The sequence below is a fragment of the Podarcis gaigeae genome (assembly GCF_964106915.1).
Source record: "Podarcis gaigeae genome assembly, chromosome: 8".
Taxonomy (NCBI): domain Eukaryota; kingdom Metazoa; phylum Chordata; class Lepidosauria; order Squamata; family Lacertidae; genus Podarcis; species Podarcis gaigeae.
Window position 1 is genome coordinate 82,395,149 of NC_139684.1, and position 24,744 is coordinate 82,419,892.

The window sequence follows — 24,744 nt, forward strand, 5'->3', positions numbered from 1 at the left end:
AAACATGACTCAAATAAGCCCACAAAGGACTTTGTGCAGCTGCTGAAGTTTGTATTTATATACTGCTTCAATCACCTGCGTTTCTGAAGCTTGGCAGCCGCTGAGGGGTCCCTGCTGTGAGCAGTGCTTTGTGAAAACTTCAGATACCTGGGAAAAGAGGGCAACAGCCAGGTAGGACTTGCGGTGTGAGTGGCAAGTGTCCACTCGCTTCCTCTTGCAAAACTGGGCAAAAAGGAGGCCCAAGTTGTGCAGAGTCACAGCACATGGCTCTTGAAAGTGCCAGATGAAAATGGGATGCAGGCAAAGTTTCCCTTTTCCATTTTTTTTTAAGAGCAGAAAGCGTACAGACGTAGGAAGGTTTGCCTGTTTGTGAACCAGTAATAGACTTAAGGTGACTGTTTGGGCCCCTTCCCACCTGAAGAAGGGGGACATCCTATGTCTGCACACTCAAGACAAATGGGGCGATCGGGGAGAGGAAGGAGAGAGAGAACAGGTACACAATCCGAGTGCGGTTTATGGAATTTTAATGAAAGATTGGGGAAACGGTGAGTTGCTGGGATGCTCTGGCGTAATCCGTGTTCTATAACCTGCAGAATGGGGAGGGAGAGAAGAGAGAACAGCAATGAATTAAGGGGAGTCAGAAGCAAAACCAGGAGTGGAGGACTGGATCTCTCTCAAAAGAAGAGGCAAACAGCGTAAGCTTGGGAGGCAGAGAGGGGCCTAGATGGGAGATGCTAAAACCAGCTGAAATGGGTCCGAGAGAAAGGCCAGAGGACAAGAACCAAGCAAAGATAATGAATTGGTTTTAGAATGCTATATTATTTTACTGTTGTTAGCCGCTCTGAGCCCGGCTTTGGCTGGGGAGGGCGGGATATAAATAAAAATTTATTATTATATTATTATTATTAAGATGAGACTTGCTTTGGGCTGTGTACACACCATGCACTTGAAGCACATCCGTTTCCCATCCCAAAATTATGGGAACTGTAGTTTGCCCGCACAGAGCTACAATTCCCAGCACCTGTAGCAGACCACAGTTCCCAGGATTCCAGGGGGGAGGCACACATCTGGTGAGCATAGTTATCAAGGCGGTTTAGTTGGGCAAAAGCAGGAAGAACATAGCAGTGAGGGGAAGATCAGCTTGGCCCTAAGCACAGACCACCGGAAGCATTGTGCACCTTGCCTCCTCGAAAGGACTGCACTGTCAATTGCCCCGTGGCTTCAGAGGCTAAGGAAAGGGCGTTCATACACTAGCCTGAGATCCAAGGGCTTCTAGGAGATGGAGCCCCTGCCCCACTCCCAGAAGAACAGCCTGATCCCCCAAATAGACTCAAATGCCTGTTAAGGATTCCTTGCATCTTCACCCTGGCACCCTCAGGCCTCCTCTCCCATGGCTAGCAGACTGTAAACCTGAGGCAGGCCACAGTATGAGGCAGCAAGGAGGTGGCGGCGGCGGCAGAACGGACCGAACCACCCCACAACTAGAAGTGGGGGTGCCACTCACAAACATCCCCATATGGAAATGACTCCACGCAGAGAGAAAGCTAGCACACAAGGGCACATCTCCCTCTTATGTGCCAATTGCTTTGCTTAATACTGCAAGGAGTCCCCGCTCCCATCTTTTAAAAAAATGCGGCCCCTGCTTTGGCTGTCTTGACCTAGTTGGCAAAGGTATTTTCTTTTTGCTGTTATTATTCTGGCAGGCTTTCACCTTGGCCAGTAGATGTTTTTATCTGAAGACGGCGTTTCTATTCGCTATGCTTGTCTGGGCTGTGCGATGCTGCTGCTGCTGCGATTTTAACTGTTGTCAACCTGAGTAACAATGCATCTGAGCTGAGCAGGCTGTGCATTTCTGTATAAGTAAGTAATATATACAAGGGCGGTGGAGCAAGACTAGAGGGGCAGGGGGCAAGAGCGACTGGTTAGCCTGCCACTATCGGGCAAAGTGCTGCCACCACTTACGTGATCTCCCGGAAGGCGCGCTTTTCGACGTACTTCACCCGGTATTTCCTCTTGAACCTGGCAAGGAAGACACAAGAGGTTTAGGGACTTTACAGTCCTCAGGGAGAGGAACTGCTAAATACACCAGCCCAGAGCCAAGCACAGCAACCTGGGAGGCAAGCCGCCATGGCTACAGAGCCATCTCCTCTCCAAAGGCCACACACCACCCTCCTTGAAAGGTTTCTCTCCCTCCCTCCCACACCAAGACTTAGAGATTACGCTTCCCCCCAAAGTCCTCAGGAGAGCTGCGACTTTGTGACTCACCGCTTAAAGATGTGAAGCAACACCTTCAAACAACAACACGGTGTTTTGAGCTGCTGTGAAGTGGAATCAAAGGCTCTCTGATGTGCCACTTCACATACAGAAATCCAAGTGCTGGACACACATTTGCGAACCGGCCGAAAGGGTCTACACATCAGCCTCACCCGCAAGCCAAGCTGGTGGACATGGAGTTGGAAAAGGCCATTCCACATCCACACAGAACTCCCAGGGTTTTCACAACGACTTAACGGCCCTGAGACCTCTGGGTATAAAAAGGTAAAGGGACCCCTGACCGTTAGGTCCAGTCATGACTGACTCTGGGGTTGCGGTGCTCATTTCGCTTTATTGGCTGAGGGAGCCAGCATACAGCTTCCAGGTCATGTGGCCAGCATGACTAAGCCGCTTCTGGCGAACCAGAGCAGCACACAGAAACGCCGTTTACTTTCCCGCCGGAGCGGTACCTATTTATCTACTTGCACTTTGACGTGCTTTCAAACTGCTAGGTTGGCAGGAGCAGGGACCGAGCAACGGGAGCTCACCCCGTCGTGGGGATTCGAACCGCCGACCTTCTGATCGGCAAGCCCTAGGCTCTGTGGTTTAACCCACAGTGCCACCCGCGTCCCTCATACCTCCGGGTATAGGGCAGTGTATAAATTGAATGAATGAATGAATAAGAATCTTTGCTGGTGGTGAGGGGCACAGTTCTATGGAAGAAGAGAGACAGACACCAGCATTATCCTGCTGCTGCTTATATTGTATGAATGAGAGGAGCAAGAGGAGACCCTCTGACCTTGCCGATTCTTTCAACTCACTGAAATCTCAGCTTCCTCTCTGGAACGTGCAAATCTTATCAGAGGTTTAAGCAAGTGTGGATAATCCCACGATATCCCATAGTTTAAAGAGGCCACAGCCGGCAGCAGGTGTAGGGAGTTACCCACCCCCTGGGGGCAATTTACTGCAATAATACCTGAATCTGGGCGCGCCACTGTGGCATCAGAGAACTGCTAAACCGCTTGGAGGAAGTAACAAGAGACTCAGGATTACAGAGTGGGAAGGTCATCTCGTTCCCTCCCCTCCAGCTCCATGCTGGATGTGCAATGCAGGATGCGACCACAGCATCCCTGGACCGATGGCTGCCCAGAAAGTATTTCCAATGAAAGACTCCCTGCGGCCTAAAGAACCAACCAGAGGAGGCCGACCCCCATCTCTCTGCAGGAGTTGCTGACTCTGGCTTGCCTTCTTCCAGTTAAGAAACATTAATCAAGTGGGCTCCTCGTGTTAACGGTGAAGAGTCACCCCAGCCAACCCACTCACTTTGCACGTTCTCTGGGCTCTAGGAGGTTGCGTTTTTGTAGGCTCTTGAACCGGTCCTTCAGGATACTGCCTTCGGGCTGGAGGAAGAAGCAGAAACAGAACTCGTGACAGATTGGGGTTCATGTTAAGCACAAAGAGACCTGTGGTATCCCGATAGTCTGGGGCTTGTGGCAGGAGAGCCTTCCTAGCCAAGTACCCATTTATGCACCATGCAGTCTTGATCAGGCTACTCTTTGGGGAAATTCAGCCAACACCTGGATTCACTGGTTCTCACGGCACAACATCCAGGTTGTCAGAGAAGGGGGAGAAGGCGAAGAGAGGTAACTGTGCCTGGATGCCCTCACATGCTGAACCAAAGGCAAATTGTTCCAGAAGCTCTGCAAGCACCATCTTGGTGGTCAAGATAACCCCCACAATGAATTGGTAGTTGTTGCAGCAACGAGCTCATATATGTTTATATTCACTTGCTCTGATGCTATCTATGGGCTTGGGGTGCTGGGCTCTGAAAGAGGGTAATGCCTGGGTATTTGCTACCTATGCAGTCACCTGGGCAGGTGAAGGGATGGGAGGTCCGGGCCAGAGTGACGTTTGCTGCTTTGTGTATAAAGAATGTGTGACTGTTTGCTTGGGCACGGACACACCGTCTCCCTGCTGTGTTATCTGTTCTGCTTTTGCAAAGGCTAGGAGAACTGGCAGGCCGATTTGCTCTAAGTCTGCACCTTCCTTGAATAAAGCACTAGAACAGATCACTCGTGTTTTTGACGTCCTTGGTATCCCTGCGCCCAACCATTCATAGAATCATAGCATCATAGAATCCTAGAGTTGGAAGAGACCCCAAGGGCCATCGAGTCCAACCCCCTGCCAAGCAGGAAACACCGTCAGAGCACTCCTGACATATGGTTGTCAAGCCTCTGCTTAAAGACCTCCAAAGAAGGAGACTCCACCACACTCCTGGGCAGCAAATTCCACTGTCAAACAGCTCTTACTGTCAGGAAGTTCTTCCTAATGTTTAGGTGGAATCTTCTTTCTTGTAGTTTGGAGCCATTGCTCCGTGTCCGCTTCTCTGGAGCAGCAGAAAACAACCTTTCTCCCTCCTCTATGTGACATCCTTTTATATATTTGAACATGGCTATCATATCACCCCTTAACCTCCTCTTCTCCAGGCTAAACATGCCCAGCTCCCTTAGCCGTTCCTCATAAGGCATCGTTTCCAGGCCTTTGACCATTTTGGTTGCCCCGCTTTGGGCCTGCGGTTCAGAACACCTCTTTCCCCCCAAATCTACTGCCAATGTCGAAACTGTGAAGGTTTGTTTGCCTTGAACAAAATACCCCACCTTCTCTTACATGCAACCCAAAATTAAACACACAGTTGGGGATTAAAAAACCCCTGAATCCACAAACATTCAAATTTGCCCATAACAGTCAAACACAGAGACTGGTTCTGGGGAGGTATCTGCGGCTCTATAGATGTTCTTGGGCTCAAACTCCCATCTTCCCCAGCCCTGATCGCTGGGGCTGAGAGTTGGCCCTGGTGTATTATCCGGAGAGCCAGAGATTCCCCACGCCAGGTCTCCTGGAAATCATAACCGTTTCCCACAGCACAGTCGGCTGGAGAGTTTCCCTTTTGCACCAGAAAGTTGGAGTCTCAGCAGTGTTCTTTACAGTGAAGAAAAGGGGGGGGGGGAGAGAAACAGCTGTACAAAGCCCTCCCCTCTTTGCACCAACACCTCCAGCAGAGACACTGCAGGTGTCGGGAGCGCAACTCTTCGCACAACATCAACTCCTCACGTACACTCATTAGGTGCCTTCCTGCTCCCTGGGATGGAGGTGTTTTGCATGAACTCTGGGAGTCTTGCCTGTGAGGGGGAAGGTGTGAGGAGCTGGGAGGGAGGGAACGGAGCATTCGGGGAGGGGGGAGGCCCACCTCCAAAGCTTTCTCAGCCTTGAAGCTCATTGGCTGGCACTGGAGAAGCCGCAATCCCAAACTAGCTCGCCAATCGCAGGGATGCTGAAAGGACACTGTGAAATAGGGGCATGCAGACAAGCCCTCTGATGGGGTTGCTCCCCACGACTAAGAGGCAACAAAGGCAAGGCAAATGCCAAAGGAAGTTAATTCTTCACACCACAGACCTCTGGAACACCCTGCTACCGTGCATGGCAATAGGTGGCTACTTCAGCCGATCAGGTTTTTTCAAGAGAAAGGGGAGTCAACACACACAGGCAGAACAGGCCTCTCTCTCAGGCTACTGGCCACAGAAGCCAGAAGCTCAGCCTCTTTACTGACATGAAATCCCTCTGTGGCATCTCAGATAGTCAAACGCAGAAAGACCCATCTATCACGTTAATTCTGATGCTGAAGAACATCCTGGGATGTCTACACAGCACCTCCTCCATCTGTGGTAGTTAGCTGATGGAGGAAGGTGAAGGTCACACCCAACAGGAAAAGGAAGTCAGCACTGTCCAGAGTTGGTGTCCCCTTAGAGGGCTCTGCTGGCTGCTTGGGGGGGCACTAAGGGGAAAGGGGGGCGGCGGCAGTTGGCGTAAGTGACTTTGAAAAAAATGGCACCACAGGGTCAGGTTCAGGTTCAGCAGTTTTGCAGAAATAATTAAACTAAATAGTTCTAACTGGATTTTGAATAAATGTGCAATTAATTGATACTGTTTTGAATATTATTATTTTGTTCGAGCAGAGATTTCAGGGGCCAACAAACTTTTTCAGCAGGGAGGCCGGTCCACTGTCTCTCAGACCTTGTGGGGGAGCCGGACTATATTTTGGAAAAAATAAATAAATGAACGGATTCCTATGCCCCACAAATAACCCAGAGACGCATTTTAAATAAAAGCACACATTCTACTCATGTAAAAACACGCTGATTCCTGGATCATCTGCGGGCCGGATTTAGAAGGCGATTGGCTGGATCCGGCCCCTGGGCCTTAGTTTGCCTACCCATGTAAGATGGCCCCCTGTTGTGTATGACTTAGTTGAGACCCCTGCATTGCAGGGGGTTGGACTGGATGACCCTTGGGGTCCCTTTCCAACTCGACAATTCCATGCCTGCAATTCCTTAGTAGGCTGTGCAAACCGCCATGCTGCAAAAATGCCTTTTTTATAGGAGCCACTGGGGATGTGGCCCAAAAAATGTTTGGGAGCCAGTGGTCCAAATTGTGTAGAGGGGAGATGAGTTTGAGAGCTCAACATCCCAGGATGAATTTGTGGGACTCCCTGACCCAAGCTGGTCCAGAGAGGGGGCACAAACACTGGCAGTAAGCAACTCTGAGAAGACACCTTTAGAGAGGCTGTTTCCTAAGTCTGTTGGTCGTGCAGTACCCAGACATGGGGAAACCCTTCCAAATTGGGAAATGGGGGGGGGGGGGAGAGAGAGAGAAGAAAGGAGAGTCTTCCTTGGGCACCTCAGCTCCCTAGTCCTCACCTGCTCGGCAGGGCCAGGGAGCCCCTGGGGAACTTCACATTCCCAGCAAGCAACTGCTGCAAATTCTCCGAGCGCAAGGATGGGTCTCATCATTGGGCACCAAGGGAAGGAAGAATGCAGGCACGGGCGGGCAGGTGGGGGGCACAGCGCAGAGGCCCCTGGAGAGGAACGGACCACCCCTCAACTCTCTTAACTCCGCTCGGCAGCCCCTCCAAATGCCAGCAGGGCAGGGCTGCCCATCTTCGGAGTGGGCGGCCTAATTAGAAAGCTGCGTTCTGAAAAGGGCTGGCGTGAAAGCGGGCAGCGAGGGCTGTGCCAACCTCAAGAAGGCGGCAGAGAAATGGAGGGGGGCCAGCAACGGGACCAAGGGAACTCTGAACGCTCGATGGGGAAGCTGAATACAGCCTCTTGCCTGCCCTGCAAATGCTCACCTTCAACGTCCTCAAGGACTCTGCCAGCTCAGTGCTCAGCTGCACGTCCAGGTCAGGATCTTCGTACCTGCCACGCAAGAGGGGGAAACAAAAGGGGGCTGCTGAGAAGCAGTGTTCGAAATTTGCCAGGCGCATTCTTCCCACTAATACCCCACCATGTGGAATTCTATCCATTATAATTTATCTTAACACTCAGGATGAATTTCAGGATACGAAAACGCTTTTTCTGAGCACCGTACAGAAAGAGAGGTCGGAATGGGCCAATACATATGTGGACTGTCCCTGGATCAAGTGACTTTTCTCCTTTAAAGTTCTCAAAGCTCTGGACCGAGCTCAAGGTGGTCCTCTGAACTAGCCAGATGTTTAACCGAGAATCGATCGCGGTCAGTCCACCCTTTGAAAAACAAGACTTGCAGCCCTGCCCCAAAATGGCAACGAGACATTCCTTAAACCTTGCTTTGAAGAGCCATTTGGCACCTAGCTAATGTATCTTGAGTTTCTAGCCCTGCTGAGAAGTGTGAGACAAGGACCGGGCCTTCTGCTTCGGAGCTCCCTTCCTGGCAGGGGTGGCGAGAATGGGGTCATTATCCGTGGCGTCTCTTAACCAAGCTCCTCCTCCTCCCAGCCTTGCACCCCCCTCAACAGGCTCTTACTTGAGCTTGCCCAGCCTCTTGGGCTTGTTTTCTTCCGCCTTGCGCTTGGCCGCCCGCTCTCGTTTCCGGCGAATCAGCTCCGCCTCCCTCCGCTTCACCTGCAGCCGGATGGCGCGCAGCTGGAACACTTCCTGCCGCCGGAGCCGGGCCGCCTTCTCAAGCGCTTCCCGGGCTTTCTGTGTGCAGAGGGGGAAAAGAGAGAGAGAGGATGAAGCCAGCATCTCTGGAGAGAATGGCTTCCCTCTTCGCTTTTGCCCCTTGCGGTCCACGGTGCGCTCTGTAGCCCAGGGCAAACCCCTTCCCTCTTGCCAGCGCAGGATCGCTGAATCTCTCTCTCTCTCTCAGCAGAGAGGTGGTCGTCCCCAAGAGCTGGCGTCCTCCCTGCTCCCGCGTAGCTGCTGCAGGGAGCAGATGGCAGGCGCCAGGCTCGGCCAGATGGCCGCGTGTTCGCGAGCCGCAGCAGCATCGGTGGAGAGGATAATCAGGCTCGCTCTGGCAGGCGGCCCAGAAGGCAGCCCCCATTGCCACGGCTTCTCAAGGGCAGCTCAGGGAGCAAACCCTGGCAGAGGCTTAGGTGCCTGCACAGGAAAGAGTACGGGCGTGTGTAGAAACGCACACAGAGAGAAACAAAACAAAAGGGCATTTTACGCACTCACAGGGCAACTGGTCTGTGCATCCCTGCACTAGAACAACTATCGTTTTGCACCAAACTTTGCCCCGAGGAAAAGCTAGATTGTACAGTCTACATGTGCTATGGAGGTTTGGCTCCTCTTATTTTGATTCTTTTTTGCAGTTTAAGAGGAGGAAGCAGCTATGCACAGGAGAAAATGCCCCTGCTTTTTACCAAGCTACTTCCCACTGGTTTCTGAGACTTCAGTAGAGAAATGTCAAGATTCTTTCAAGCACATAACCACCGGGGCCAGAAATGTCGTGTTTGATTTTACAGGAAAGGGAGGTGCTGAGGAACGTGAATCCTCAAGCTATTCCGTTTTGTAGGATTCTGTGCTCCAGCCGGACCAAGGTGCGCATGGACAGCCCTGTTCACCAGAGGCCTTGTGGGAACCTGCCATGCCCCATGCAACCACGAGCCCCTTTTGTGGCTCTTCTTATAGTGAACTTCACTTCCAGAGACAAGAGAATAGAGAAACAGCCCACACCCACATCTCAAGAGGCAGGGGAGGCTATGGTAACTCAGCTGTAATTAGGCTTTGGCTAATTAGTTTAATCTGTGACCTTTTAAACTGGGGAGTGTGTGTTATTGTTGCTGTGCTATGTATTTTTATATTGTGAACCACCCTGTGATCCTCAGATGAAGGATGGTATAGAAACACAGTGGTACCTCAGATTACAGACGCTTCAGGTTAGACTCCGCTAACCCAGAAATAGTACCTCGGGTTAAGAACTTTGCTTCAGGATGAGAACAGAAATCGTGCTCTGGCGGCACAGCGGCAGGCCACATTAGCTAAAGTGGTGCTTCAGGTTAAGAACAGTTTCAGGTTAAGAACAAACCTTCAGAACGAATTAAGTTCTCAACCCGAGGTACCACTGTAATAGTAACAGTAACAACGACAACAACGACAATAGTTATTGTTGCATAGTGCTGAAGAGAGTCTGAGCTGTGAGGGAAGGTGCCCCCAGTTCAAATGCTGCCTCTGCACGTGGCTCAGTTCCCAAGATCCTTTGCAAAAGGTCCCATGTGTGTTTCAAGTGTATGGCATGCACAGTCTGAGAATAGTGGTTGACCAAAGGCAACTTTATCTTTTCGGTCCCATGTAGGAGCTGGGGAAGGCTAATACTAGTCTTTCGGTCAAGGTCTTACAAAGAAGTGTTAATTTCTTTCATAATGAACATTGAGAATAAAGCATTTATTCTTGTGAATATGAGGGAAAGAGGAGCGTCCTCCTTTAATCCACCACAAGTCCCAGGCCAAAGCCCTGGTGCAAATCAACTCATGGCCCCAAAGGCTATGACCCACTTATGAACAAGAAAACGTCACTCAAAGACCCGGGTGCATAATTTGGGGGTGGAGGGGGGACCACAACTGGAATCCCCCCCCCGCTTGATATTCTACATACGAAATTTTCAAGTTTTTCAACCAACGAACCATTTTCCCCAAGACATGTTCCACGACAGGGACAGGGGTCCCTTGGCCTTCTGTTGGGACCACATCCCCTCTTACCATTGTTCACACTGCCTTGGGCTAATGGGGAGCTGGGAGTCCAATCACCCCCGGAGGGCCCCTGCTCTAGGAAAACAACACGCCTGAATACTCGGCTGAACTTGATTCAAGGTGGAAGGTGCAAGCAACCAGGCATTGACTGGTTGTGTTTAGCCTAACAGAGGACTGAGGGCTGACATGACAGGCCATCTTCAAATACAGCCGTACCTTGGTTTTTGAACAGCCTAGTTCTTCAATGTTTTGGCTCCCGAACGCTGCAAACCCGGAAGTGACTGTTCTGGTTTGTGAATGCTCTTTTGGAAGCCGAATGTCCGACGGGGCTTACAATTGGTTGCAGGAGCTTCCTGCAGCCAATCAGAAGCCACGCCTTGGTTTCAGAACGTTTTGGAAGTCAAACACACTTCCGGAATGGATTCTGTTCGACTTCCAAGGTACGACTCTACCTGACAGGCTGCCACATGGAAGGTGGAGAAAGCTTGTTTCCTGATGCCCCAGGGGGTAGCAATGGATTCCAAAGCAATGGATTCAAACGACGCAAAGGGGATTCTGACTAAACATCAGGAAGAACAGACTACCTCAGAACGTAAGGGGGAACCTCAGTATTTAAACAGAGGTTGGACGACCATCTGTATGGGATTCTTTAGCTGCAATTCCTGCATTTCAGGAGGGCGGTTGGACCAGATGACTCTAGGGACCCTTCCAAGTCGATAACTCTATGGTTCTGGGATATAAGGGAGGGGCTCAGGCACAACCACAAATCTGGGGCTGTGTGTAAGTTTTGCCCTAGACCGAAGGCAAACCCACCTTCCGCTTGGCCTCCTTCTCCTTTTTCCGCTGGCGCTCTGTTTTCTTTTCTCCTGCCGCCACTCGGGGCAGACGAGGTATGGGAGTGGCGTCCGCCTGCGACTCTCCCTCCTGAGGTTCCGACGGGCTCTCCTGCTGCCCTTCGCCGTCCGACTCCTCCTCCAAGAGGCCCTCGCACTGCTCCTGGAACACCGTCTCCTGCAAGCGCGGAGGGAAGCTGCATCATTAGGAATGGGTTGGGAATGGAGAGAAACATCGCACACCCTGCCTGGGCTGCGTCTTCTCTCAATGACTGATAGTGTTCGATCAATTGTCCTCAAAAGATGTGCCAACTCTCTTAGGGAGAAGCAGGCCGCTGCAAAGACAAAAAAGCTCTTTCCCATTTCACTCTGCATAGAATCATAGAATCATAGAGTTGGAAGAGACCACAAGGGCCATTGAGTCCAACCCCCTGCCAAGCAGGAAACACCATCAGAGTACTCCTGACATATGGTTGTCAAGCCTCTGCTTAAAGACCTCCAAAGAAGGAGACTCCACCACACTCCTTGGCAGCAAATTCCACTGTCGAACAGCTCTCACTAACAGGAAGTTCTTCCTAATGTTTAGGTGGAATCTTTTTTCCTTCTGCCTGCACATTGATATATTTGAAAGGAGCCAGCAGAGCCAAACAGGGTTCAGCACACCCCGTGTGGTTTTATTTCATTTACCTGTAGAAGCATAAGCCATATCATAAAATAACAGTGTCCGACACTGAAACACAAAATAAAGAACCAGGCAGGTAATCATTTTAAAAAATTAAAACTCAGCAGCTGCAAAAGGCCTGTTGGCACGAACACGTCTCGTAACAGATACCTAAAGGTCAAAAAGAGAGCAAAATCTTTGCTGGAAGAGTGTTCCTTTGCAAGGGCCTGGCGATGCTATATGGCTGACTTCTAGTGGAGGCCAATCGGGCCTCTGTACGTGGAAGGACAGCTAACAATTATTATTGCTCTATTATTTATTAAATGCCGCCCTTCATCTGAAGATCCCAGGGCAGTTCACAACAGAAAAACACAAAAGGAGAATATGAAATACATGGTAAAACCAAAACAATCCAGTACGCCCCCCCCCCCACTTTCAATGGGTTTACTTTGAGTATGATTAACACTGGATACAACCCAGGCTATTGGGATGCTGAAGGTCCCTCTGAATCCCTGTGGCAGCATCGCCATTACCTAAGCAGTTAATAATTAGTAATACAGTCACAATGCTCCTCTGGATTTCAGTGACTGAGCAGGGATACAAGGGCTCTGGGGCCCTTATCCTGGACCCACGCTGACCAGGGCTTTGTATTTCAACACAAGAACCTTGGATCTGGCTTGGTTTCTCCAGCAAGTCTTGCCCAAACCCCACTGGCAAGGCTTAAGTTGAAGGCTGATCACTGCCAAAGCGTGGCGCCCAAAATGGGGAAAGCACGTACCTCGTACCAACGCATTCATATTGAGTCTCTGACTCCAAAAAGTAACACTTAAAAGCCCTCAGCTGCATTTAAATTTAACATACAGAAAGACCCCGGACACAGGATCTTGCATGGCTCTTCCAAGTCTTAGGCTGGTTCCTGGCTCCTTCCCTAGGCTTGGGGGCTTCTGCTGTTTGGTGGGAGGCTGCTGCTGCTGCTGAGTGCCAGGCCCTGGCACCTCTGGGCAGGATTATTCACATCTTCTCAGAGGCCGGCACATCCCTTTAAACTGATACAGTGCTTAAGGTTAAGGTTAAGGCCTATTACGAGGCTAAATATACGCTCTCCTCAGGCCAAGTGAGGAAACGGCTTGCTTCTAGTGGGAGAGGGGTGCTAACCACGGGCAAAGCGGCCACATTACCCTTTCCTGGTCCTCCGCAAAAGAGGATTCAGCAAGGAGGGGCTGAGAGCCACCAAGTGGCAACTTTTCATCTACATAAGCACAATGACTTATTGCTGCCAGGCTGCGATACCACAGCTCACCCCTCCAGGATCACACCTACTAAAAAGCACTAAAAAGCCAGGAAGTGACAAATTGTGATCTTGTCATGCAGCACCTGAACTGTCGACGTGTTCGCCTAAACCTGTAATTCTCACGCTGCGTCCCTAGGAAGTTTATCTGGGGCTTCTCTGGAAGATCAGTAGCAGCAGCAAGTAAGTATCCATGAAAAGGCAGCTTCTGAAAACTCCTCCCTCTACCAACTCCAAGAACCTCCTCCTGTGATGCACAGATGCAACTTAGCAGGGATAAAAATGTGGGAAGTGTTTTCCTTGAGATGGAACGCTTGAAAAGTCCCGGCATAGATGAGCCATTGTCATTTTATGGGCCTCTGAAGCTTTAGTGACCATCACCCCGGGCAAACATGGAAGGGATGGCATAACGATGTGCTCTTAGGAGGTGGTAACGGACAGGACAGCTTGACTGACTCTATCCAAGACAAGGCCCTCTGCACTCTTTGCACAAACAGGACACACTGCTGCTTCCTTGAGAGCCGAGGAAAAAAACCAAGACAGCCTCCCCACAACCTGGCAACTTCTAGATGTCAATGTTCGGACTCCAATTCCCATAATCCCTAACCAATGGTCTGGAGTCCATGTCCAACATCTAGAGGGCACCAGGTTGGGGAAGCTTGCCCCAGGATATCGTGACCAAGTCTTCACTTGATACAATCCTCTGGTGGCACCTCTGCTCCTTCTGCTATTGTTTTTGTCCTCCCAAGAACAAGGTCAGAATGCCAACAAGGGTGCAGGTCAATTCCCCAACAGCCTCAGGGGTGGAACTCCCTTCTGCAGGGTCAAACGCTCACCTCAGTGGGGGCTTCATCCACCGTGGGAAACTTCAGCTGACGCTCCAATCGCTCCGCTGCCTTCTGCTTCTTCAGCTCGACTTCGTGGGCTTGGAGGAGGAGGGCCTGCAAAGGGGGAGGGAGCGGCGTGAACAGCGGAGGAACAGGCCTAGCCATCCCTCGTGGGACCTCCGCTGTGATGTGTAAGGGGACTGCTTCACTCATCCTGGAACGCTCTTCCAGGTCAGGCCCAAATGTGGCCCTTCAGCCCTCTCCGTCTGGCCCTCAGGATCATTCTCAAACTACTTCTCTCACCAGCCCTGCTCCACACCCTCCCTGGGTGCTGTTTCCTGGCTGCAATTCTTTATTAAACTGTGATATCACTCATTTGTCTGGCTGGCTGGCTGAGCCAGTGTGGCATAAAGGTTAGAGTGCTGGGACTATGACCTGGGAGAGGCCAGGGTTCGAATCCCCCACTCAGCCATGAAGCTAATGCTGGGTGACCATGGTGTCAAGTCACCACCACTTAGCCCATGGGTAGGCAAACTAAGGCCAGGGGGCCAGATCTGGCCCAATCGCCTTCTAAATCAGGCCCGCAGGTGGTCCAGGAATCAGCAGGTTTTTACATGAGTAGAATGTGTCCTTTTATATAAAATGCATCTGTAAGTTATTTGTGGGGGCCTGTCTGGTGTTTTTACACGAGTAGAATGTGTGCTTTTATTTAAAACGCATCTCCAAATCTGACTCTAGTCCCGTCTGCCACTGGCATGTGGCCCCTGGAGGCTAACTGATGAGGAAATATCGCCCTTGAGCTGAAAAGTGTACCCCACCCCCAGTTCAAAAAAGTGCCTCCGTTGCCTATGCCCCTCCCATTAACCATGGCTCCTTCCCCAATCCCTAGCAGTGCCGCAGCCACATCCCCACAGGCGGAAAGGCTTGCAGATACCTGGTGGGCTTCAAAGCTGGGGTTGTACGACCCTCCTGGGGGAATGACCTCCACGGCCGGCAGCTGAGATCGAGGCTTCTGCAGACGCTCCGGGCGCTAAGGAGAGATAAAGGAAAAGAGAGGCTGAAGCGCCCCCCGGCTCCCCACGCAACCCCCCCCTGCTCAAAAGCGAAGCCCCCAACGTACCTTCACGGGCTGTTTTTTGGTCTGCTCCAGGAACCAGGTATCCTTCCCAGCCAGGGCTTTGTCCAGCGGGTCTGGGAAGACAAAAAAGGGAGGGGAGGAGAAAGAAAGCATGTCACAAGGCCAGCAAGAGCCTGAGCGTCTGCTTCTTCTGAACAAGGTGTGAGATGCAGCCTCTGGGGCTGCCGCCACTCAATTCTCCCCCCATCAGCACACATACTGGCCTGCTCTGCTTTGGCAGCAGTTGCCAACCTGGTCGGAGAGTGTGGGCGGGCAGTCACGTTCCAGCCACCCACGGGAACTGGACAGTGGCCTGGAGGGAGGTCATTTTGTCCTCTGAAGCACTTAGATTAGCCCTGAACCTTTGACCCCAAGCAGCTGGGGGGGTGGACGGGGGCAGGAAGAGAGGAGGCAGCGGCAGCGGCAGTGGCAGCAGCAGCAGCCGGGAAGGATAAACCCAGCAGGCACCTGAAGGTAGGGGAGAAAAGGGGAGGGGGAGCGAGGGAGGACTGTAGCTGCTCCAACCTGCTTGAATGAGTGTCAGCCGGGATGGAGAGAAATGCCAATCACCGCCCACCACCTTGTTAGCTGAGCCAGAAGCGCCAGGCAACTCCCGCTGGAAGCAACATGCAGAGCATGTGGGAGGGATTCCCCGCAAGGGGAAATCCCACAGGGCCAGCCTGGCCAACTGGGTACGTCTGCTTAGGGAGCCAACCCAGCAGATGATTCTCTCTGCCATCGGGCTGCCCTTTGCAGTCTCCGGGTCACAGAAGAGAGTCCCAGAGGCCAGCTTGTGCTCTCTTCGTCTCCCTGCCCCTTCCCATCCAAAGCTGGAAAGAGAACTCAAGAGGAATAGCTCTCAGCATCTCTCCTCTAACTACCGGAAGCCCTTATAACTTTTAAGATAACACAAATTCTTAAAACAGCGAGGATTTATTTTTAATTTTTTTTGGGGGGGTGGGGGCGGACAGAGGAAAAAAAGACACAGCAGAGATTCCACCCCCGGGTTCCTAAAAAAGATCCTTTTCAGCATGTCACTGTATGAGTGCTGACCTCTCCTGGAGAAAGCTAGCATGACACTGGGCCATGACCTAGATAGAATCCGGAGGCCACGCTGACTTCCTTCCCCTCCCAGCTGAAGAGATTAAAAGCTGGAACAGGTACACATCTTGTACCGTAGAAAAGGCGGAGGGGATGAAGACCAAACCAGGAAGCCGATACACACATGTGATTACAGGTACGTCTACTAGAGATAAAGAGATTCAACCACATGTTGGGGAGTGGGGAATGTACAGTGCATGTCCCCAGAAGAGACACAAAAATCACACACACACAAACACACACACACACCCCAAGACCACAAAGGATGGCCATCTAGGTAACAGGCACACCTACATCAACCTGCGCAAGTAAGAAGAGAATAAATGGCACAGCAGGTGGTATCACGTCTGCATCACATCAAGCATGAAATGACATTTCAAATCGCTGCCTTTAAGTTTCTGTTCAGCCCTCGCAAACCAGGCACATTCGACCCACAAAACATAACTTCGAACAAGCAACCAGGTTGCAAAAGTTGAGAGGGCAGCCAGGGTAGGTTTTGTTTTGTTTTTAAAAAACGGCATCGTTGAAAAGTGGAATTGGGTTCAAGAAGTGTCAGATTAGGTGGTTGGGTTCCTCGAGAAGGTTTCACCCATGCCATTCACAGCACCGCAAGGCATGAAGCGGAGAAGGGAAGATGAGCCACAGAAAACATGACCGGAAGAGCAAGGAGCTACAGGTGAGAGGACAACCTGCTGCAAAATGCACCAGCCGTTCCTTGCACGACTCTCAGATGTTTCCAGGAAAAGCAACTGCTGTGGGGTGTTCTCTGCCCCCGTCAGCTATGGCAATGCAACTAGGTATGTGGAAGGGTGACACAACTTTGTCCTTCATCTCTCGGGCAAATGTATTTGAGATGCTGGAGGGCGAAAGTAGCCTGCATCCATATAGGGTTCGACACAGACCAACATCCTATTGAATTAGCTGGGCACCAACGCCCTCACATGCCATTAGAGCTTCCCTCCATACTCATGCAAATGCTGCACGCAAAGGAACTGGCCAATAGCTTAGGTAATGCTTTACGTGAGAAGCTGGGCCACATAGAATGACCTTCAAGATATGGGTGGTACTGTGGTCTAAACCACTGAGCTTCTTGAGCTTGCCAATCGGAAGGTTGGTAGTTCAAATTCGTGTGATGGGGTGAGTTCCTGTTGTTCTGTCCCAGTTTCTGCCAACATAGCAGTTCAAAAGCACACCAGTGCAAGTAGATAAATAGGCAGGAAGATAGACGGCGTTTCCGTGCACTCATGGTCTCCTGTTGCACCAGAAGCGGTTTAGTCATGCTGGCCACATGACCCGGAAAGCTGCCTGTGGACAAACGCCAGCTCCCTCGGCTTGAAGCGAGATGAGTGCTGCAACCCCAGTGGCCTTTGACTGCACTTAATCATCCAGGAGTTATTTACCTTTTTACCTTTTACCCTTCAGGAGACCTGGAACCCCATTCAGGCCCAATATCCCATGAAAACTGGCTTGCTAACCGCTGACTTATAACCAAAGCATGAGGCTATGCTCATCTGCTGGACCTTCCAAAAGGATGTAACCTCTACTCCACCACACCTGTTTATAAAGGGGGATGGGGTAGCAGCAGTGAAACTCTCAAGTTCCACCCACCTAACTGTAACTCACAAGACTCCTCTCTCTTTCTAGAGCTAGGGATAGAATTATTGCACCCGACTGCCGTCTCGACTTACTTGAGTCTGACCACATGTCATAGAACGTCCTGGAAGGATCGATGCCGCTGCCTGCTTCTGCAGCTTTCACCGCCGGGGGCTTCTGCAACCTCTCCTGAAGGAGGCGCTCTTTCCGTGGCACCACCCCTTTCTCCGTCAACTTCTCCCAAAGCCGCTGCTTCCTCTTTAGCTTCTTGCCGTTGGGAACCTGGTGGGCGAGGATGCTAAGGGGAATAAAGACAGGTTCTTGGTCAAGCACAGGGGTCGGCAACCTTTTTCAGCCGTGGGCCGGTCCACCGTCCCTCAGACCATGTGGGGGGCCGGACTATATTTTGGAAAAAAATAATGAACAAATTCCTATGCCCCACAAATAACCCAGAGATGCATTCTAAATAAAAGGACACATTCTACTCATTTAAAAACATGCTGATTCCCGGACCGTCCGGAGGCAGGACTGAGAAGGCGATAGGGCCGCATCCGGCCCCTGGGCCTTAGGTTGCCTACCCCTGGTCAAGCAGGACTGCCGTCGGCCGAGCCACTGTCAGCTGATGCTGACAATTACGAGGTAAATGGATAAATACTGTCTGATACTGCACAAGACAGCTGCTTATTGAGAGGACCTGAACCAGCCCTTTCCCCCACTTCCTGAATCATACCTAGCAACTCGAAAAAACCCTCTGGTTGCTCCCTCACTTTACTTCCCGATACTGTAGCAGCAGCACCTTTAATGCTTGGCAGGGGGTTGGACTCGATGGCCCTTGTGGTCTCTTCCAACTCTATGGTTCTATGATTCTAATCTCAGGGCAGCAAGAACAGGGTCTCCTCCTCTGAAGCCCATGGGATGTTGGGGAGGCAAGCTACCTAAAGAGAATGGTAGTTCGAAGGAGGACACTGACCAGCTGGAAAGGAAGCTGCAGAGCTGTAAGGAGTGCATCCTAAAGAGTTCAAGTCATATGATGAAAGAGTGGCTGAACTAAACTTTGTGGGGAGGAGAAATGCTGAAATATTCCTAATACTGAAAAGTTCAAAAAGTAGGAGAGAAGCACTCACACTTCCCTGAGAATCTGACAGGCAAGAGAATGGAAGGAAATTATGACTGTGAATTTCTATTCCCAGAGTCTCCTGGAGGAGTGCCTGCAATATGGCCATATGTAGAGTAAGAAAAAGGCTCCAATGCAGTTCAGTGAACCAAGTTGTGTAAAGAGACTGTGCGAAGGGAAGCCTGCTGGGTGTTATGCAAGTTAGCGCTGGCGCTCCCAAACTTACAACTTATGCTGCCTGGCCGCACCCTCCCTCTCTTGCCTCTAATTGTCTCCCTAAAGCTCAAAGGCTCAGATGGGGGATATCAAGAGCGCCAGACAGGCAACGGGTTTCCTACAGTCTCTTCTGCACAACCCAGAAGAAGACTTACTCTTTGGGTGGAGGCACTTTGGAATCCGGCTGCAGGATCAAGTCGATCTTCAACGGCTTCTCTTTGCCACACTTCTGTTTTCGGCCTGGAAGGAAAATGCAAGCCAAGGATTCATCAGAGGCACAAGCAGCACGATGAAGTAAGTTGAGAGCAGGAGTCGTGAGTCCCACTGCAGGAGGCAGCTTATACTGCATGCAATGGGAACACTTTTGATCCAGGCTCCAATTTCTCTGGTATTCACAACCCAAGTTGACTCTTCTCGTTTGTTGCAGCCTCTTACCTTTTTCCTGAACGCAAGTGTCTACGAAGAAGAGGGTTTCGTTGGGTTTCTCTGACACAGGTCCTCTGGAGAGAAGGGAAAAAATAAACTTGGACCACTACAGCATGACTATTCTCCAGGCCCCAGATATACAGCCAACACTACCATTCTGCTCCTGCATTGTAACAACACTGAGAGACAGTGTGGTATAGTGTTTAGTGATGGACTAGGACCTGGAAGGTCAGGGTTTGAATCTCCACTCAAGTCATGAAGACCAATGGGTAACCTTGGGTCAGTCACCATCTCTCATCCTAACCTACCTCACAGGGTTGTTGCTGTGAGTATAAAATATGGGGGGGGGGGGAAGAACCACATACATTATATTGAGCTTCTAAGGTGGCATATATATATATAAATAATGCAATAATAAACACTGCCAATCCAAATCTCAGGCCACTCCACATTGCCCTCAAGATCTGCACACACACTGGCTATTTGCGCCAACAAAACATTTCCTCTCAGAGGTTTGGCCTCCTGGAGGGGGGCGGGCTCTACTCCAGCCCATAATGTCTGCTGCACACCAATGCCCCATAACTGTGGCTTCATCATCGTCTACTCCCTAGTAATTATCTCCCCGCACTTCTGCAACTGACTCCTCCCATAACTATCAGTTCTTCAGCACCCCTCTGCTTATTTCAACTTCAACCTCTCCATTTCCCTACAAAGAAAGGCAAGCAGGCACAAGAAAGGTGCATGAAACCACACATGGGAAATGTGGATAGAGTGGTTGTTTCTGCTGACTCTTGTAATACTAGAACCCTATGGGGTCGATCCAACAAAGCCTGATAGGTGGGAGATTTGGGACAAGTGAAGAACTGCATCACACAACACATAGCTGAGATTTCATGATAAGGCAGTATATAGAACTAATTTTTTAAAAAGCTAATCAGCAGAATTCACTGCCACAAGACGGAGGGATGGGCAGTTATAGGAATTCTAAGGTCTCAAATATAGAATAAATGTTGATAATTGCACAAGGTAAACACGCATTCATAAATATATAAACCACATGTCTAAAATAGTATAGGAGACCAATCCAAAAGCCAACTTGGCTGGAAACTAAGGAGCACAAGGCTATCAGTAGCCGTGACAACCAAGTCCTCCCTCCATTAAGCCCCTGAATACCAAAGGCTGGGAATCACCAGTGGGGAGGGTTCCACCAGCATTGTGCTTTCCATTTTTAAGTTCGGAATTTTCTTGTTGGTCAACAAAAGAGGTTTAGAGACTGCCTCAAGGCAAGTCTTTAAAAATGTGGTATAGAGACTGACAACTGGGAAAAACTGGCCTGTGAGCACTCCAGTTGGAGAACAGCCTTTACCAAAGGTGTTGTGGGCTTTGAAACAAAATATATATATAAAGAATTCCTTCCAGTAGCATCTTAGAGACCATCTAAGTTAGTTATTGGTATGAGCTTTTGTGTGCATGCACACTTCTTTGAAGACACGCGGACTCAGGATGCAAGGGAGAAACGTGCTAAGAGGAAGGAAGGCACGCTTGGCAAATCCACACCGTGATCGACTCCCACCCCGAAACCTATACCCCCACTATGGAATGAAGTCTGGATCCAGAAATGGCCTCCAAAGTCAATTACAGACTCACTGTTAAGACCATGTTCATGGAAGACAATCTTACTCGGCTACAAGGGATCGCCAGAGAACAGGCTGCTGCTGGGCGAGGGTCCTGACCCAGCAGGGGTCTGTTTGGGTCCTGGGCCTCGGGTCCTGACCCAGCAGGGGGCTGTTTGGGTCCTGACCCAGCAGGGGTCTGTTTGGGTCCTGGGCCTCTGGGTCCTGACCCAGCAGGGGGCTGTTTGGGTCCTGGGCCTCTGGGTCCTGACCCAGCAGGGGTCTGTTTGGGTCCTGGGCCTATGGGTCCTGACCCTGCAGGGGGCTGTTTGGGTCCTGGGCCTCTGGGTCCTGACCCAGCAGGGGGCTATTTGGGTCCTGGGCCTCTGGGTCCTGACCCAGCAGGGAGCTGTTTGTGTCCTGGGCCTCTGGGTCCTGACCCAGCAGGGAGCTGTTTGGGTCCTGGGCCTCTGGGTCCTGACCCAGCAGGGGGGCTGTTTGGGTCCTGGGCCTCTGGGTCCTGACCCTGCAGGGGGCTGTTTGTCAGCCTATTCCAGCCCTGCTGGGTCATGGCCAGAGGCCCCCTCAGAGGCAAACCAGGCTCGCCCCCGCCGGGTATGGTGAGCCCCCCCTCAGCCCTCCTGGAGGATGGTATAGGCTGCCCCCGAACCTGGTGCTCCACGCTTCGACCGCCCCCCGCGTCCCCGCCGAGGAGGTTCGGTCCCAGGCTCACCCCAGCTGCCTCAGCTCGGCCGCCTTCTCCTCCAGCCAGTCTCCCAGGTCCCGGCCGAGCTTGGCCTCCGGCCCCCGCCACCGCTTCCAGCCCTTCTTGCGGTTCCTGGCGCCCAGGCCCCCCGCCCGCCGAGAAGGGAGCCGGCCCGGGTCGCGCGAGTTGGGGCCGAAGCCCAGGAAGGCCGCCTCGGCAGGAGGAGAAGCAGCACCAAGAGGAGCCGCCGCCGCCGCCATCTTGGGCCACGAGAAAGAGCGAATCGAGGGGGCAGGGCGCCGGCGTCGCTTTCCTTCTGCGCGAAACAGGAAGTGAGAACGGTCAACTTCCGGCGGCCATTTTGGGAGAGGCACCCGCAATAGGGAGAGAGAGGGCGGGGAGTGGAGAGGGACAGGTGAGGTCAACTTCCGGTGTTAAATTTAAAGGCGCCGTCCTGCCACCACCACCACCACCACCATCATCATCATCATCATTGCATTGTAGAGTTGTACGGAGCCACGGGGGTCATCCAGCCCAACTCCTTGCATGGCAGGGGGTGAACTAGATGACCCTCGGATCCCTTCCCACTCTTCTGTGATTCTAATGCAGGAATCTTTTGCCCAAAGCAGAACTCGAACCCACAACCCTGACATAGAATGTTCGTGTTCTGCTGAGTGAGCTATCCCAGCAGCGCCATTAAGCAATAGGAGTTGCAGTATCATCTATGTTATGTACTGAATTGAATAGGATCCAAACTGCAGCAGTCTGATTGGTCCTAGAACAATAGGATCCAAAAGGCAGCAGTCTGAATGGTCCTAGAACAATAGGATTCAGAATGCAGCAGTCTGATTGGTCTTAGAACAATGCAGCAGTATGATTGGTTGGCAGGAACCACCCAATCATGCTCCACATAGAAATGAATCCACAACCTGATTGGCTTACAGTAGAAGTCCAGAATTAGCCAATCACGTGCAGCCCATTGTGTAAATAATGTATATAAAGCAGATACTTTGAGGGGACTTTCATTCATTCCTCCTCACCACTATGAGCTGAATAAAGAGCATGAAATCACTTTGCGACTCTGAGTATATTTCAATCTATGTATTTATTACCACCACTGGAGTCAGGGAATGTATGCAGGCAGAGCAGGGAGGTCGCTGAGTTACTTGGGATGGGGAGTGGGGCTTGCCCTTTCCCCCTGACCGACGCGGCATTTGGGGTTTGTGAGTTTAGAGAGAGGGGGCAGGTAAGAAATGTCATGATTAGAAATGCATGGAGAAAGTGGATGGAGGAGAGTTTTCCTCCCTCTTTCATACCACTGAAGCTCCGACTGGACGTCCATTTAATCTGAATGTTGTAACAGTGGAACTCCCTCCCACACATAGCTGTCAACTTACAGATTTGAAAATAAGGGACCAGCAGCCTTGAAAATAATAAGGGATCAGCAGCCAAAATAAGGGATTGGTTTATGAGTTCCATTGGCCCTTCCCTGTCTGAGAGAGACTCTCTCACGCCGCCTGTGAGCCTGTCATGAGGTGGTTGCGGCGCCGCCATGGCCGCTGAAGTGCTGCCTTTCTGCGTCCCTCCCCATCCCCTCCTCTTCCTCCTCCCTCAGGCTGCCTCCTCAGCCGCCGCCACCGCTGCCGCCTCCAGCTTCCCCTGGCAGCGCGGCAGAAGTCTCGCAAGAGAGGGGCTGCCTGCCCGCCCTCCGCCACCCGTCTCCTCACGACGTGCCCCTGAGGGGGAAAAGGGAGAGACGGAGATGCGGCAGCTCGTGCACACGCTCTCTCTCACAGCGGAGGACCCCGAGCCGCTTCTTCCCTCCCAAGCCAGGCGAGCATGAAACCCGGGAAATTTAAGGGACATCATCAATCCAGGACAGCAGCAGGACACAGCGCTGGGATAAGGGAGTTTCCCGCCAAATAAGGGACGATTGACAGCTATGCTCCCACAGGAGACTGATGGCCACCAACTTGGTTGGCTTTCAAAGAGGATTGGACAAATTCACGGCGGAGGAGAGGGCTATCGGTGGCTACTGACAATGGAGAAGGGGAAGGAGGGTTGGTATTTTGTTTTTGGAGAAATATAGGGTTGATCTTTCTTTAGGGGTGAGGAGAAAATATGGGGGTTCTGGACTAGATGACCCTTGTGACCCCTTCCGACTCTTCAAGTCTATGATTCTACGATTCCCTACTCCTGAAGTATATGATAAATCAAAGTATGCACACATATGCATGTCCATTGTCAGTTTTGCATGCAGCCACTAGGGGACAGGCTTGCCCCAGTCCATCTGGGCTCTGGAGGGGCCGGGTGCTGGGTGTGGCTGGCAAAAGCCAGGGTGGTGAGTGTGTTTTTCCAACACTGCTAACTGTTTTCACAGGAGTTTGAGGGCTGGCGGATGTTTCCCCTCGGTATTCATGCCGCACCATCCGCCAGCTGGAAGATACAGGCTCCCTACTGTTGCTTAAGTCAAAAGTAATCCCCGTGGCGTCAGGGGGGGGGGAAGGGGGCATTAAACATAATGCCAGCCACCCCTACAAAACCCAGCCACCCCTCAAAATTTGTGCTTTCCGTTTTGCACAGGAGAAACATGTGTAACCTGCAAATCGTTACAGGGGACAACCAGATGTGTGCATTTTGCAGAAATGGAAGAGATCACTTGGACTTATGATACCATAATGTATGGATTATTGCAATCTGACTCATCATTCCTTACTGGTCCAGAGAGGGAAGGAGACTCCAGACAGATTTTTATTTTATTTTATTTTTTGCAATATGGTGCAAGTTTCCTGAGGCCTTGCTCCATCATAATTGCAGAGACCAGTTGGGTTGACTGCCAGACTAATAGTTTGGGACTGAAAGCTTGGAGACTTCACTGGAGGGCCTTCTCTATATCTTGCTGCACTGAGGGATGGGACTTAGTTTATCTTCTGCGCAGACTCACACATGGCTGTTTTATCCCTGTTTTGTTTCAGTGTGCTCTTCGAT

The 24,744-nt window shown here is 51.3% G+C and overlaps 1 protein-coding gene and 2 long non-coding RNA genes across 4 annotated transcripts in view; 2 read left to right on the forward strand and 1 right to left on the reverse strand.

The window, feature by feature from the left end:
• Positions 1–24,744, forward strand: part of LOC310851829 — a 305,116-nt gene that overhangs the window by 270,665 nt on the left and 9,707 nt on the right. The window lies entirely within an intron of this gene.
• On the reverse strand, positions 508–22,062 carry NOP53 (NOP53 ribosome biogenesis factor). Of its 2 annotated transcripts, none has more exons than XR_014567758.1 (13): positions 21,784–22,039; positions 19,447–19,511; positions 19,167–19,251; positions 17,777–17,979; positions 14,991–15,061; positions 14,805–14,900; positions 13,880–13,984; positions 11,075–11,272; positions 8,092–8,267; positions 7,439–7,505; positions 3,577–3,653; positions 1,119–2,019; positions 508–1,067 (listed from the first exon to the last, which is right to left on the reverse strand). XR_014567758.1 is itself a non-coding variant. In XM_083754019.1 (13 exons), exons 1-13 carry the CDS (start codon positions 22,014–22,016, stop codon positions 581–583), a joined length of 1,440 nt encoding a protein of 479 aa, XP_083610145.1. In that variant the 5' UTR covers positions 22,017–22,062; the 3' UTR covers positions 508–580. The 2 variants fall into 2 exon arrangements, 1 of the variants encoding a protein (XP_083610145.1); XM_083754019.1 differs by having other exon boundaries at positions 508–587; positions 1,963–2,019; positions 21,784–22,062.
• Positions 15,068–18,010, forward strand: LOC310851811. Its single transcript, XR_014567834.1, has 2 exons — positions 15,068–16,224; positions 17,733–18,010. It is a non-coding gene; the product is annotated as an uncharacterized lncRNA (long non-coding RNA).